This window comes from Pristiophorus japonicus, chromosome 11, assembly GCF_044704955.1.
Source record: "Pristiophorus japonicus isolate sPriJap1 chromosome 11, sPriJap1.hap1, whole genome shotgun sequence".
NCBI lineage: Eukaryota > Metazoa > Chordata > Chondrichthyes > Pristiophoridae > Pristiophorus > Pristiophorus japonicus.
In genome coordinates, this window is record NC_091987.1 from 90,394,081 (window position 1) to 90,410,653 (window position 16,573).

The 16,573-nt window shown below is 43.7% G+C and overlaps 1 protein-coding gene across 1 annotated transcript in view; it reads left to right on the forward strand.

Moving 5' to 3' along the window:
• The first annotated feature begins 7,038 nt into the window (after nucleotides 1-7,038).
• The window catches only part of LOC139275555 (proto-oncogene tyrosine-protein kinase ROS-like), a 177,419-nt gene continuing 167,884 nt past the window's right edge, over nucleotides 7,039-16,573 (forward strand). Inside the window, exons 1-5 of the mRNA XM_070892724.1 lie at nucleotides 7,039-7,167; nucleotides 8,756-8,816; nucleotides 11,407-11,555; nucleotides 12,259-12,397; nucleotides 16,234-16,441. Coding sequence (XP_070748825.1) covers nucleotides 7,039-7,167; nucleotides 8,756-8,816; nucleotides 11,407-11,555; nucleotides 12,259-12,397; nucleotides 16,234-16,441 — 686 coding nt within the window. The remainder of the gene's footprint in view (nucleotides 7,168-8,755; nucleotides 8,817-11,406; nucleotides 11,556-12,258; nucleotides 12,398-16,233; nucleotides 16,442-16,573) is intronic.

The following is a 16,573-nucleotide window of genomic DNA, read 5'->3' on the forward strand; positions in this document are numbered from 1 at the left end:
AGGGGGTATGGAGAGAAGGCAGGAGTGGGGTACTGAAGTTGCATGATCATATTGAACGGCGGTGCAGGCTCGAAGGGCCGAATGGCCTGCTCCTGCACCTATTTTCTATGTTTCTATGTTTCTGCTAAATTCCAGTGAATATAAGCCAAGTCGATCCAGTCTTTCTTCATATGTCAGTCCTGCCATCCCGGGAATCAGTCTGGTGAACCTTTGCTGCACTCCCTCAATAGCAAGAAGGTCCTTCCTAGGCTGGATGATATCTAACGAGAAAGGACTAATTGGCAATCTTGTTGTGCGAGGCCCCTTGGGAAAGAGTGACCATAATATGGTAGAATTCTTTATTAAGATGGAGAGTGACACAGTTAATTCAGAGACTAGAGTCCTGAACTTAAGGAAAGGTAACTTCGATGGTATGAGATGTGAATTGGCTAGAATAGACTGGTGAATGATACTTAAAGGGTTGATGGTGGATAGGCAATGGCAAACATTTAAAGATCACATGGATGAACTTCAACAATTGTACATCCCGGTCTGGTGTAAAAATAAAACGGGGAAGGTGGCTCAACCGTGGTTAACAAGGGAAATTAGGGCTAGTATTAAATCCAAGGAAGAGGCATATAAATTGGCCAGAAAAGGCAGCAAACCTGAGGACTGGGAGAAATTTAGAATTCAGCAGCGGTTTTAATTAGGAGGGGGAAAATAGAGTATGAGAGGAAGCTTGCAGGGAACATAAAAACTGACTGCAAAAGCTTCTATAGATAAGTGAAGAGAAAAAAATTAGTGAAGACAAATGTAGGTCCCTTACAGTCAGAATCAGGTGAATTTATAATGGGGAACAAAGAAATGGCAGACCAATTGAGCAAATACTTTGGTTCTGTCTTCATGAAGGAAGACACAAAAACCTTCCGGAAATACGAGGGGATAGAGGGTCTAGTGAGGAGGAGGAACTGAAGGAAATCCTTATTAGTCAGGAAATTGTGTTAAGGAAATTGATGGGATTGAAGGCCGATAAATCCCCAGGGCCTGATAGTCTGTATCCCAGAGTATTGAAGCAAGTGGCCCTAGAAATAGTAGATACATTGGTGATCATTTTCCAATAGTCTATCGGCTCTGGATCAGTTCCTATGGACTGGAGGGTAGCTAATGTAACATCACTTTTTAAGAAAGGAGGGAGAGAGAAAACGGGGAATTATAGACCAGTTAGCCTGACATCAGTTGTGGGGAAAATGTTGGAATCAATTATTAAAGATGAAATAGCAGCGCATTTGGAAAGCAGTGACAGGATCGGTCCAAGTCAGCATGGATTTATGAAAGGGAAATCATCTTGACAAATTTTCTAGAATTTTTTGAGGATGTAACTAGTAGAGTGGACAGGGGAGAACGAGTGGATGTGGTGTATTTGGACTTTCAAAAGGCTTTTGACAAGGTCCGACACGAGATTGGTGTGCAAAATTAAAGCACATGGTATTGGGGGTAATGTATTGACGTGGATAGAGAACTGGTTGGCACACAGGATGCAGAGAGTCAGGATAAACGGGTCCTTTTCAGAATGGCAGGCAGTGACTAGTGGGGTGCCGCAGGGCTCAGTGCTGGGACTCCAGCTATTTACAATATACATTAATGATTTAGACGAAGGAATTGAGTGTAATATCTCCAAGTTTGCAGATGACACTAAGCTGGGTGGCGGTGTGAGCTGTGAGGAGGACGCTAAGAGGCTGCAGGGCGAATTGGACAGGTTAGGTGATTGGGCAAATGCATGGCAGATGCAGTATAATGTGGATAAATGTGAGGTTATCCATTTTCGTGGCAAAAACAGGGAGGCAGAATATTATCTGAATGGCGGCAGATTAGGAAAAGGGGAGTTGCAATGAGGCCTGGGTGTCATGATACATCAGTCATTGAAAGTTGGCATGCAGGTCCAACAGGCGGTGAAGGCGGCAAATGGCATGTTGGCCTTCATAGCTAGGGGATTTGAGTGTAGGAGCATGGGGGTCTTACTGCAGTTGTACAGGGCCTTGGTGAGGCCTCACCTGGAATATTGTGTTCAGTTTTGGTCTCCTCATCTGAGCAAGGACGTTCTTGCTATTGAGGGAGTGCAGCGAAGGTTCACCAGATTGATTCCCGGGATGGCAGGACTGACATATGAGGAGAGACTGGATCGACTGGCCCTGTATTCACTGGAGTTTAGAAGAATGAGAGTGGATCTCATAGAAACCTGTAAAATACTGATGAGACTGGACACGTTAGATGCAGGAAGATTTTTCCCGATGTTGGGGAAGTCCAGAACCAGGGGATACTGTCTAAGGGTAAGGGGTAAGCCATTTAGGACTGAGATGAGGAGAAACTTCTTCACTCAGAATTGTTAACCTGTGGAATTCTCTGCCGCAGAGAGTTGTTGAAGCCAGTTTGTTGGATATATTCAAGAGGGCGTTAGATATGGCCCTTATGGCTAAAGGGATCAAGGGATATGGAGAGAAAGCATGAAAAGGGTACTGAGGTGATGATCAGACATGATATTGAATGGTGGTGCAGGCTCGAAGGGCCCAATGGTCCACTCCTGCACCTATATTCTATGTTTCTATATTTCCTCAGATTAGGAGACCAAAACTATACACAATATTTAAGGTGTGGCCTCACCAAGGCCCTGTACAACTGCAGTAAGACCTCCTGGCTCCTATACTCAAATTTTCTCGCTATGAAGGCCAACATGCCATTTGCCGCCTTCACCGCCTGCTGTACCTACCTGCATGCCAACTTTCAATGACTGATGTACCATGACACCCAGGTCTTGTTGCACCTCTCCTTTTCCTAATCTGTCACCATTCAGATAATATTCTGCCTCCCTGTTTTTGCCACCAAAGTGGACAACCTCACAGTTATCTACATTATACTGTATGTGCCATGCATTTGCCCACTCACCTAACCTGTCCAAGGCATCCAGCAGCCTCTTAGCATCCTCCTCTCAGCTCACACTGCCACCCAGCTTAGTGTCATCAGCAAACTTGGAGATATTACATTCAATTCCTTCATCCAAATCATTAATGTATATTGTAAATAGCTGGGGTCCCAGCACTGAACCTTGTGGTTCCCCAAAAGTCACTGCCTGCCATTCTGAAAAGGATCCGTTTATTCCTACTCCTTGCTTCCTGTCTGCCAACCAGTTCTCTATCCACGTCAATACATTAACCCCAATACCATGTGCTTTAATTTTGCACACTAATCTCTTGTGTGGGACCTTGTCAAAAAGCCTTTTGAAAGTCCAAATACATCACATCCACTAGTTCTCCCTTGTCCACTCTACTACTTATATCCTCAAAAAATTCTAGAAGATTTGTCAAGCATGAGTTCCCTTTTTTAAATCTATGATAACTTGGACCGATCCTGTCACTGCTTTCCAAATGTGCTGCTATTACGTCTTTAATAATTGATTCCAACATTTTCCCCACTACCGATGTCAGGCTAACCGGTCTATAATCCACTGTTTTCTCTCCCTCCTTTTTTAAAAAGTGGTGTTAAATTAGCTAACCTCCAATTCATAGGAACTGATCCAGAGTCAATAGAATGTTGGAAAATGACCACCAATGCGTCCACTATTCCTAGGGCCACTTCCTTAAGTACTCTGGGATGCAGACGATCAGGCCCTGGGGATTTATCGGCCTTCAATCCCATCAATATCCCAAACACAATTTCCTGACTAATAAGGATTTCATTCCGTTCCTCCTACTCACTAGACCCTCAGTCCCCTCGTACTTCCGGAAGGTTATTTGTGTCTTTCTTCGTGAAGACAGAACCAAAGTATTTGTTCAATTGGTCTGCCATTTCTTTGTTCCCCATTATAAATTCACCTGATTCTGACTGCAAGGGACCTACATTTGTCTTCACTAATCTTTTTCTCTTCACATACCTATAGAAGATTTTGCAGTCAGTTTTTATGTTCCCTGCAAGCTTACTCTCATACTCTTATTTCCCCCGTCCTAATTAAACCCTTTGTCCTCCTCTGCTGAATTCTAAATTTCTCCCAGTCCTCAGGTTTGCTGTTTTTTCTGGCCAATGCCTCTTCCTTGGATTTAACATGATCCCTAATTTGCCTTGTTAGCCGTGGTTGAGCCACCTTCCCCTTTTTATTTTTACGCCAGACAGGGATGCACCATTGTTGAAGTTCATCCATGTGATCTTTCAATGTCTGCTATTGCCTATCCACCGTCAACCATTTTAGTATCATTCGCCAGTCTATCCTAGCCAATTCACATCTCCTACCATCGAAGTTACCTTTCTTTAATTTCAGGACCCTCGTCTCTGAATTAACTGTGTCACTCTCCATCTTAATGAAGAATTCTACCATATTATGGTCACTCTTCCCAAAGGGGCCTCGCATAATAAGATTTCCAATTAATCCTCTCTCGCTGCACAAGACCCAGTCTAGGATGGCCTGCTCTCTCATTGGTTCTTCGACATATTGGTCTAGAAAACCATCCCTTATACATTCCAGGAAATCCTCCTCCACCGTATTGCTACCAGTTTGGTTAGCCCAATCTATATGTAGATTAAAGTCACCCCTGATAACTGCTGTACCTTTATTGCACACATCCCTAATTTCGTATTTGATGCCATCCCCAACCTCACTACCTCTGTTTGGTGGTCTGTAAACAACTCCCACTAGCGTTTTCTGCCCTTTGATGTTCCGCAGCTCTACCCATACATATTCCACATCATCCAAGCTAATGTCCTTCCTTACTATTGCGTTAATCTCCTCTTTAACGAGCAACGCTACCCCACCTCCTTTTCCTTTCTGTCTGTCTGTCTATCCTTCCTGAATATTGAATATCCTTGGATGTTGAGTTCCCACCTTGGTCACCCTGGAGCCATGTCTCCGTAATCCAAATTATATCATATCCGTTAACAGCTATCTGCGCAGTTAATTCATCCACCTTATTACAAATGCTCCTCGCATTGAGACACACAGCCTTCAGGCTTGTTTTTTTTTAACACTCTTTGTCCTTTTTAGAATTCTGTTGTAAAGTGGCCTTTTTTGATTTTTGCCTTCTGATTTCTCTGCTCTCCACCTTTCCTTATCTCCTTTCACCTTTTGCTTCTGCCCCCATTTTACTTCCATTTGTCTCCCTGCATAGATTCCCATCCCCCTGCCATATTAGTTTAAACCCTCTCCAACAGCACTATCAAACACTCCCTCCAGGACATTGGTTCCGGTCCTGCCCAGGTGCAGACCGTCCGGTTTGTACTGGTCCCACCTCCCCCAGAACCGGTTCCAATGTCCCAGGAATTTGAATCTCTCCCTCTTGCACCATTCCTCATGCCACGTATTCATCTGAGCTATCCTGCTATTTCTACTCTGACTAGCACATGGCACTGATAGCAATCCTGAGATTACTACCTTTTTGAGGTCCTATTTTTAATTTAACTCCTTGCTCCCTAAATTCAGCTTGTAGGACCTCATCCAGTTTTTTACCTATATCGCTGGTATCTATATGCACCACAACAACTGGCTGTTCACCCTCCCCCTCCAAAATGCCCTGCAGCCGCTTTGAGACATCCTTGACCCTTGCACCAGGGAGGCAACATAATATCCTGGATTCTCAATTGCAGCCGCAGAAACGCCTGTCTATTCCCCTTACAATAGAATACCCTACCAGTATAGCTCTCCCACTCTTTTTCCTGCCCTCCTGTGCAGCAGAGCCACCCATGGTGCCATGAACTTGGCTGCTGCTGTCTTCTCCGATGAGTCACCTCCCCCCAAAAGTACCCAAAACAGTGTATCTGTTTTGGAGGGAGATGAGCGCAGGGGACCCCTGCACTACCTTCCTTCCACTGCTCTGCCTGATGGTCACCCATTCCCTATCTGCCTGAGTGGCCTTTACCTGCGGTGTGACCAACTCACTAAACATGCTCGTCACAACATTCTCAGCATCTTGTGTTTATATAGTGCCTTTAACGTAGTGAGACATCCCTCGGTACTTCAAAGGGTGTTATAAAAAAAAACAAATACATTTCACACTGAGCACCTAAGAAGAAATTACAGCAGATGACCGAAAGCTTGGTCAAAGAGGTAAGTTTTAAGCTGTGCTTAAAGGAGGATAGAGGGGTGGAGAAGTTTAGGGAGGGAGTTCCAGAGTTTGGGGCCTAGGTAGCTGAAGGCATAGCCACCAATGGTTGAGCAGTTATAATCAGGGATGCCCAAGAGGGCAGAATTTGAGTACAGACATCTTGGGAGTGGGAGGGGCGGGTGGCGGGGAGGGGAGGTGGTTTGTGAGCCTGAAGGAGATTAGAGATAGAGAAGGGTGAGGTCATGGAGGGATTTGTTATACCAAAGTTTCTGAATGTGTCAGATACAAGAAGGTTCAATCTTATTCATTCTGCAGAATAGCTTTTGACTAATGCAGTATGTGGGTGGTTAGCAAGACTCTTTTTTGCATAATTCAACATTGATCCCACGCAACACTTCTTACTGCTCCATTTGCCCGTTGTGACTCACTGAACCAATGGCCTTGAACAAATGGCGAATTCTCTCTTCACTCATGCTGATGACCACAATAATTTTATTCTTGTGTCAGAGGGTGAGTGAAAGAAATGTCAGATGTAACACATTTTTCTTTATTTCTTTTATTGAACAGGACAAAAAGAATCAGGACATTTGCATTTATATAGCATCTTTCACATCTCCATATGCTTCATAGCCAATTAAATGCTTTTGACTTATCAGAAGGACAACACCTCTGACAATGCTGCACTATCTCTGTACTACACTGAAGTGTCAGCTGAGATTATGTACTTAAGTTTCTGAATTGCGCTTGAACCGACAAACTTCTGACTCGGAGGCAAAAGTATTTCCACTGAGCTCGCACAATGGAAAGTAGTTATCCCTTAAATTCCACCTTTTTGTTTCAGTTTTCAAAAGAAAACTTGCAATAGTCTTCCGAATATCATTAATCAAATAAATTAGACAGAAGCCAGTCTTCATCCAATTTAATTCACTCCCATGATATCAGGAAATGGCTGAGTGCACTGGATGCAGCAAAGGTGATGGGACCTGACAACATCCCGGCTGTCGTGCTGAACAGTTGTGCGCCAGAACTAGTCGAACCTCTAGCCAAGCTGTTTCAGTACAGCTACAACACTGGCATCTACCCGACAAGGTGGAAAACTGCCCAGGTATGTCTTGTCCACAAAAAAGAGGACAAATCCAATCCGGCCAATTACCGCCACATCAGTCTACTCTCAATCATCAGCAGAGTGATGGAGGAGTTGTTGAGAGTGCTATCAAGCGGCACTTACTCACCTATAACCTACAAACTGAGGCTGAATTTGGGTTCCGCCAGGATCACTCTGCTCGAGACCACATTACAACCTTGGTCCAAACATGGACAAAAGAGATGAATTCCAGTGGTGAAATGACTGCCCTTGATATCAAGGCAGCATTTGACTGAGTGTGGCATCACGGAGCCCTAGTAAAATTGAAGTCAATGGGAATCGGGGAAAACTCTGGCTGGAGTCCTAGTTAGCACAAAGGAAGATGGTTGTGGGTGTTGGAGGTCGATCAGTTCAGCCCCAGGACATCGCTGCAGGAGTTTCTCAAGGCAGTGTCCTAGGCCCAAAGATCTTCTGCTGCTTCATGAATATCTTCCTCCATCATATGCTCCGAAGTGGGGGTGTTCGCTGATGACTGCACAGTGTTCAGTGCCTTTCGCAACTTCTCAGATAATGAAGCAGTCCATGCCCGCATACAGCAGGACCTGAATGACATTCAGGCTTGGGATGATGAGTGGCAAGTAATATTCGCACCACACAAGTGCCATGCAATAATTATCTCCAACGAGCAAGAGTCTAACCACGGCTACTTGACATTCAATGGCATTACTGTTGCCAAATCCTCTGCCATCAACATCCTGGGGGTCACCATTGACCAGAAACTTAAATGGACCAGCACATAAATGCTGTGGCTACAAGAGCAGGTCAGAGATTGGAAATTCTGTGGCAAGTGTCTTGCCTCCTAACTCCCCAAAGCCTGTCCTCCCTCTACAAGGCACAAGTCAGGAGTGCGATGGAATACTCTCCACTTGCCTGGATGAGTGCAGCTCCAACAATACTCAAAAAATATTGACACTATTTTGACCATGTTGACTTCAGGTCGAACATGGGCAAGAAAATATCTGCTACTTACCACCTATTGTCAGCTGATGGATCAGTACTTCTCCATGTTAAAAATCACTTGGAAGAATCACTGAGGATAGCAAGGGCACTGAACGTACTCTGAATGAGTGACTTCAATGTTCATCACCAAAATTGGCTTGTTAGTACCAACACTCACCGAGCTAGCTGATTCTTGAAGGGCGTAGTTATCAGACTGGCATGTGGCTGGTGGTTAGACAACCAACGTGAGAGAATAACATACTTCATCTAGTCCTCCTCCATCTACTTGTCTCAGATGCACCTGTCCATGACAGCATTGGTAGGAGTGACCACAGCAAAATCCTTGTTGAGACTAAGTCCCGTGTTCATACTGAGGGCACACTCCATCTTGTCATTTATCTCATTGCTGTTTGTGCGTGCAAATTGGCTGCTGTGTTTCTCTATAACATTGACTGCATTTCAAAAGTACTTCAATTGCTGTGATGCACTTTGGGATGTCCTGAGGTCATGTAAGGCACTGTATGATTGCAAATTTTTTCTTTACCCCATTTTTACTTTGATTTATTTAGCTTTACTGAGTTTTTAGCATCCATTTATGTATTTCTTACAGGTACAGTTCTGTCGATTTGTCTGTAAGAAGGCTGAGGCGTCTTATGGTTTCCTCATAATAGGTAAAGAAGTAATATTTAAAATTTGGACTCTGAACTGTATGCTCATTTTAAACAACCCATACTAGGACTTCAGACTTTTTTTTTAATAGTTGAACGTTTCTAGATTCACATTCTACTCGTGTTTTTATCACATGTTTATTCTATTGCAGCTTGCTTTTTGGAAAGGTGGTTGGCGTTGAGGTTGAATTTTTATGCTCTACAGTGTGAGGGAAGTCAGTGCCAGGAGTAGAACATTTTGCCAATTTGCATTTTTAGCACAATATACTTCTTGATTAGGTATCTCTATGGGTGAATGTTGTCTGTTCACCTTGAGTGTAAATAGACCTGCCTTTGACTCCTTCTCAAATCCTCCTCTTCCTCTGCCACAACAAACTGATAAAGAGTATATCCAGTGAGATGCTCAGCATTCTGGATCCTAGTTACAGCAATTTGTATTACAGCTGTCAACAAGCCTGAGATGGGAAAATATAAGACCATAAATAAATTAAAGGAGATGCAAAAACTAGACTAAAACCAGCCTATGCAATGAGATAAATGTAAAAACAAAAATCAAAAGTGAGTACTGCAGCAAAATAAATCTGCGTAGCTAATAATGGAATTCAAATTTAAGAGTTAACTCTCCAACAGTGCAATATCCATTTAAAAGGATGCTTAGCAACTTTAGCATATTCCTGGTGAAAAAACCCAGGATATGGCAGCAATGGTTCCTTGATATGTACTGGCATAAATTTGAAAGGCTTAATGAGTTTATTTTGGCATAAGCCAGAGCACACGAAACAGGTTCTGGGTAGAAAACACCAGTCTGTGCATTTGGCGGGAAACAGCTTTAAGGCCGAGGTTCTCCAGTGTGTCTGATCAGCTATTATTCATTAAAATCAGTCCGTTGAGTATAATCCCCCTATTGCGTTTTGCACTGGTTAGCCTGAGTACACTCTGGTCATTTGCTATTTCTTTTCAATTTTAAAAATGTCCCGGATAACTTTTGTTTGCAGGAAATATTGGCTAAAAAAATACCCCCCCACCTTTCCATTTCCAGTTAGTGTCCGTAGACTGTGCAACCATGGTACCTTCACAGTAAAGCTCGGTCCTTCTGCAGCCAACTTCCAGAAACAAAAACTTACCAATTGGAGTCACTTTCCAGTAGCAGTGGCAGCCCTGGCTGATTTATCTCCATCCTAACTTGGGGAACACAGAGGCCAGTTGTAATTCTTTCTACCATTGTCCCAGCTTTGATCGTCAATCTCAGCTCAAACCACCTTGAACTTTATGGCTCAGTTGCACACTGTATGATGCATTTAACCACTGAGTCCCAAGGGCAGCCACAGGCTGTAACATACATGCAATGACTTCTCCCTCCCCTCTCCCCATTTCTCCTTTAAATGTAGTTAATGGTTAATGTGGCATTGATAATCATTTATTACTGACTGACTTTTCAATGTAATTAAGTTTTGGCAGTATGTTTTTAGTACTTTCTGCATGGATCCAATAGTCATTAAGCAACCAGTAACGGTTCAGTGAGTCACCATACTGTTGAATATGCTCGCGAGGAACTGGTAGGTCGGGGCTATAAGATGAGCAGCATGGAGGCGGCCCGGCCCACAGCGCGGCCCCGACTTGCGAGGAACCACCCAGGGAGTAGCACGAGTTGGTGCAGGAGGGGGACGGCAATGAAGAGGAATAAATATATTCAAAAAGGAGTTGACGTAGTCCTTACTACTAGGGGCATCAAGGGGTATGGCGAGAAAGCAGGAATGGGGTACTGAAGTTGCATGTTCAGCCATGAACTCATTGAATGGCGGTGCAGGCTAGAAGGGCCGAATAGCCTACTCCTGCACCTATTTTCTATGTTTCTATGTTTCTAACTGGATTGGACCTCATCATAATCCAGGTCACTGATTGGAGCATGATCAGGTACAGCAGGAGTGGCGAGTGATCGTGGAATGAAGTGATCTGGGCCCAGGAGAGGCGTGAGTTCGGGGCCCAGAAGAGGCGAGGGCCCAGGGGCAGCACTGGCCAGGTCACAATATGTGTGCGCACTAGGTCCGTGCAGCAGAGCTGGTCTCCAGTCGTTTTAGTTAATCCTTGCCACTGGACCAGGACCTAGCTCTGTCAAGCCCGTGTGGTGTGCAACGGCCACACGTTAAAAAAAAATCCATGCACAGGCATCTTCCACTCATCAACAGGTAGTTCGGGACCTAGAACTCATCCCTTTTTGGCGTGGAAGCAAGTCATCCTCGATACGAGGGACTGCCAATGATGATGATGAATATACTGCATATTATAAGACAATGTTATAGTACAAATTCATACAGTGAGAATTGGATCAGAGTGAAAAACTCTTTCTCCTTCATAGATATAGATGGAGAGATTCCTTCTGATTCAGCTTGCTTTAAATCCAATAGTGAAGTAGTGTTATTCTGCAAAATTGTTTTGCAATAAGATGCTGTGGTCAATATCAACCCTGCTTATAGTATATCAATACTTTATTCATAGTGGTTTTCAGATTGACAGGTAAGTGATGAATGAGTTTGTTTCTTGTCTCATAATTTCAAATGCTGTAATTACTCTGTCTTCCTTTGTATATCATTAGAATCTCTGAATGATCCACATCCTCCAGTGGCAAGTGCAATACACAGTACATCCATCATTTTAAAATGGGAACTAGCAAACTCGTCAGCAGTAAGATACATTCTTCAATGGAGATACAGAGAACTACCTGGGCAATGGATTTACACGGAAGTATGTATTCAATGATGGAACATAAATGCAATATTTTTGAGTGTTTTAAGAGTTTGCACTGCAAACCAGAATACAAAATTGAAATTGGCTGCAATTTTCACAGTCCCCAGAAGCACCTCAACACAGTGGATATAGAAAATCCACATTGATTAGATAGTTGAAACTTTGAAAATCCAACTGAATTGAGAACACCCAAGTTGCAGGTTTGCAATTGAAAAATTAAATTTCACATTGCTGGCTGTCCTGCAAACATGTTGCAGGACATAGAACTCTAAAAGTTCCTTTTGGCTGTCCGTCTTCCTTTTTCCTCCCCAACAAATATTTAGCATTGACTGGCTGGTGCACATGGTGTTGTCCCAATCAGTTAAACTGTAAATATATATTTGAAGGTGAATGTCCTCCATGCAATCAAAAAAAATGCATGCAGCAGAAAATAATAATTGTGTTATATCCAATACAGCTAAAAAAAGATCAGGGAACATTACTATATTTAAATGCAGCTCATTCATTTTTCATAACTTAATATAGTTTTACATCTTTTTATGACTGTCTTATTTGATCTAATTTTGTTTTTGCTTATTTATTTACATTACATTGGAGTGACTTGACAGTAAAAGTACAGCCTATATCTGGTGCCAGCAATGTTCTTGGAAACTTTATAAAGCTATTGTTTTGTTGTATAAATGACCTTCTGTTTGCGCAGGTTGTCGAAGATACAACATATAACCTCACAGAATTGCACCCATATACTGAGTATGTCTTTAGAGTGATGTGGATAATAACAGACAGCCTACATAAATACTCCCCTGAAAGTCACTCGTACAGAACCAAACCATATGGTGGTATGTTATTTTAAGAAGAATATATAGATATAAGTAAGATGTGCCTTTGCATTGTTTATAAGATGCACTGGTTTTAAAATTCTCAGTATTTTTGTAAAATATCAGCAAAGGTGTTCAGAGCCAAATACGTGGAGTTGTGTATTTAATTTTTTTTGGCAACAGATGCATATTGAAAAAATTGCATTATAGTTTTTGTTAACACTTGGATGAGCAGGCCTACATCTTAAACTATGTTCACACTACTTTTAAAGATATCTATATTTAGACCTATGCTTGGACTGATTAGGAGCCAAGGCCTTTTATAGTCTGGCTATAATCTGTCTCAGCTCATTGCATGTAATTTGGCTGGCATGGATTTTCATCTCGAACACCATCTGTCCATTCCATCTGAACTCTAATGGCAGTATGCCAGCAAATTGAGATGGGCTATCTTCTAACTTGGTAATGCTGCTTTAGTGAGCTCTAGAATTTGTATGTCAGGATTATTTCTAGAATCACCTTTCCACATTTTAAATTAGTGGTTTCACGCTAATATTGGAAAAAAAAAACCTTTGTGTGGCTTTGCTCTGTGGGGTCAAGCATCTAAGAGGAGGGGATAAAGAGTAACGATTATAAAAGTTTATGGGGGGTGGTGGATAAAGCTCTGCCTCTAAGTCGATTTGCTGAAGAAGCAATTTTATTTTAGATGCCTGAAGAATAATTTCCAGCAGTTATTCATTGTTAAAGATATAGGGCTAGAACCTCCACATTTTTTGCCTGCTTAACGCCCATTTTGCCACTGAAATGACGTGTAGCGCCCATTTTGGCACAAAATGGAAACTGGCGAGCATTTTTTGGAAACTTAGCGTCGAGTGTTACTTTCCCCAAGTGCTTAACGCCGAGAAAAAATATTATTGCCCGCCCACTTTTTTGGGCCAGAATCAGCAGAATGGCCGAATTCAACGCCCATAACACCCAGCGTTACTTTCCACACAGAATTAACGCTGCGATTCAATATTAACGCCCGCCCACTGTTTTTTGTCGTAAAGAGCATATTTACCCAAACTAGCGGCCATGGAGATCGCCCATCGTCAATTTCACCACCTCGCGCACACATTGCCCACAATATCGTTCGCTCAAAAAACCGTCCACAAAAAGTGGAACTAACAGGGACAAATCACAGCGTTATGGGTGCCATGTTGTAGATCACATGTCACGTCCTTTAAAAGGCTGCTGTGCTTCAAACTCGGCGGAGTTCAGATATACCCTGCAGGTCGTTGGAGTTGATGTGAACATCTCTAAAACCATCTTGACCATACTGTGACCGATTTGGAATTGAAGAGGTGTGTTCGCCAGGACATTCCTTGTTTGTGAGCAATCGGTGGAAAACACAGAGCTACTGCAATAGGGCCTGTCCTTTCTCACCCTCTCTTGGTGACCAAATACAAGCAGCAGACTCGACATTGCCAAAGGAACGCTCCACTGCATTATGTGCCCAATGTACGAAGTGACAGACAGATGAGGAGGACCAGATGTTTACATCCCCCGCAAGTACAAGGAGAAGCATTCTTACCTCAACTTGCCCGACACCACCTGCCTTCGGAGACTGCGCTTCCCCAAAGCGGTTATCACTGAGGTATGCCAGCTGATAAGGGCAGATCTGCAGCCTGCCAGCACCATCAGAAATGCACTGTCCGTCGAGATCAAAGTCACTGCGGCACTGTCGTTCTACGCCTCGGGTTCTTTTCAGGCCACAGCTGGCGACATTTGCGGACTTTCTCAGCAGACCACACATCGCTGCATTAGACAGGTCACTGAAGCCCTTTACGCATGCAGGAGGGACTTGATCAGCTTCCCTATGACCATGGAGGCACAGAGTGAAAGGGCTCTAGAATTCTCCAGAATTGCAAACTTCCCCAAGGTGCAGGGAGCAATAAGACTGTATGCAAAGCGTGATGCGGGCACGTTTTCAGGATGTTGAAGTTTTCAGGAACCGCAAGGGATTGCACTCCTTGAATGTCCAGCTGGTTGTCGACCAATAGCAAATTATACTGGCAGTAAATGCTCAATTTCCGGGCAGTATCTATGATGCTCACATCCTGCGTGAGAGCACTGTATCTGAATTGTTTAACAATGAGCTACAAGGTCAATACTGGTGCTTGGTGACAAAGGATATGGCCTCGCCACCTGGCTGATGACCCCCCTCCGTGCCACCGAGGCCGAGAAGCGATAAAATGAGAGCCACAGAGCAACTCGCAATATCGTGGAGAAAACCATTGGAGTGCTGAAGCAGCGCTTTAGATGCCTGGACCACTCTGGAGGCGAGCTCCAATACCACCCTGAGAAGGTAGCTCAATTCGTGGTGGTGTGCTCCATGCTACACAACTTGGCTATCAGGAGGGGACAAGAATTGCCTGATGATTCTGACAGTCCACCTCACCAGAGAGAGGAAGAGGAGGACGAGGAGGTGGATGATGACATTGGGTCGGACAATCAGGCTGACGCTGAAGCCATGCCCCCGACCCCCTGTAGACTGCATGAAAGGGCCCATGGTGGCATGATAGCTGCAAGAGCCTTACGTCAGGAGCTCATCAATGCTCACTTTGCCTGAAAGAACATTGGTGTCATTTACAAGGCTGAGACACTGCTGGGTGTGCAGGTCATACATCAACAGTGGGCATCACCTTGGTGACAGTTAAAGTTTTTGGTTGAAGTTAAGTGTGATTATACCCTTATACCCTTTGATAAGGAATCACCAGTGTGTAATGGTGCAGCTATCTGAGCCAATGTGCTACAAGGTTTTGTTAAATAAAAAACATTTAAACCGAACATTAGTCTGAAATCATCAGTCTTTCTGTACAAACCAACCCTTTCACGCCCCCCCCCATCACTTCTCCACCCCACCTCTACCCCTTACCCTTACCCTCCTGACTCCAAGCTGTCTGGCTGAGGAGATCCTCAGGCAATGCTTCATTGCGGGGGGGGGGGTTGATGGCCGAAGCGCTGCTTGGACGGATACGGGAGAGGACGGTCCCGAGGTGGGAGCGTGCTCCGAGACACAAGCAAGATGTTGCTGCTGGCTCTCGTGTGGTTAGCAATGGGGGTGCGTCACCTTGGAGTGCAGTGCGGCGCTCTGGGAGCCCTCTACCACCAGTGTTCCTGGCTACAAGCTCCAGGGCCTCCTCCCTCCCTTCCTTGTTATATCTTATTAGTTGGACAAAAACTCAGTACCAACTATGTTCTTGTTGCTTAGTAGGCTTTTTGCTGCTGGTGAATCTCCGTCGTTCCTCCCACAACAGCCAAACAAGCATACACCACAGCCATACACGCTTTCAGTCCCTCTGAGCTCCCTCTCTCCTCTTCTGCGCAGGTCATGATGACCCTTGACTTGCTGAATTGCAGGAATCGAGCATTGCCTTGCCGTTGCTAAGGGCGGCCACACTTTACGGCAGAAGGTCAGAAAAATTTAACGCTACCGCCCATTTGACATCGCTCACGGTAATGCCCATTTTCAAAAATGTAAAACGAGGTGTTTTGAGAATGGGCAAGAAGCCGGCGATCTAAAAATCCTTTTTTAACGCCCACGCCGGAAATAACACTCATTTTTGGGCGAGAAGCACAAGTGGAAGTTCTAGCCCATACTTTTTCATAATTGGCCTTAGAAAATATGTGATGCCATCTTTTTGCAACTCTGAGGAGCAGTTGTGGGCTGTAACAAGTGATATTGCAGCTTTGCACAGTCCAATGTGTCTTTCTTAATATGTATCAATTAATTTAAAATTTTCTAACTGACATGTCGTATTATTATTGGAAAGGAAATGTTATATTAAACTTACTTTTTGTGTTTTTTTTTTTAGTCCCATCGTCGCCACCTGTAATAGTTAGGATTGAAAGTCCCAGTCCTAGCTCAGTTGTTGCAGAGTGGAAACCGCCCATGTTTTTTAATGGACCATTAATTGGTTACCATATTGAGCTCCAGAGTAGTACTGAGCATTTGTTCAGGGATGCAGATAAGGAACAACTACGTTATTCTATCTATCCCACCAAACCAGGCACAACATACAGGTACCATATATATGTTTGTACAATCTTAACAATTATATCCTAGTTGAATAATGTGATATCTCTAGGTTTTCGTAACAAATGCTGCAAAATCTTAAACAAGTTTTAAAAGTCATCTCTTTGATGGTAATATAA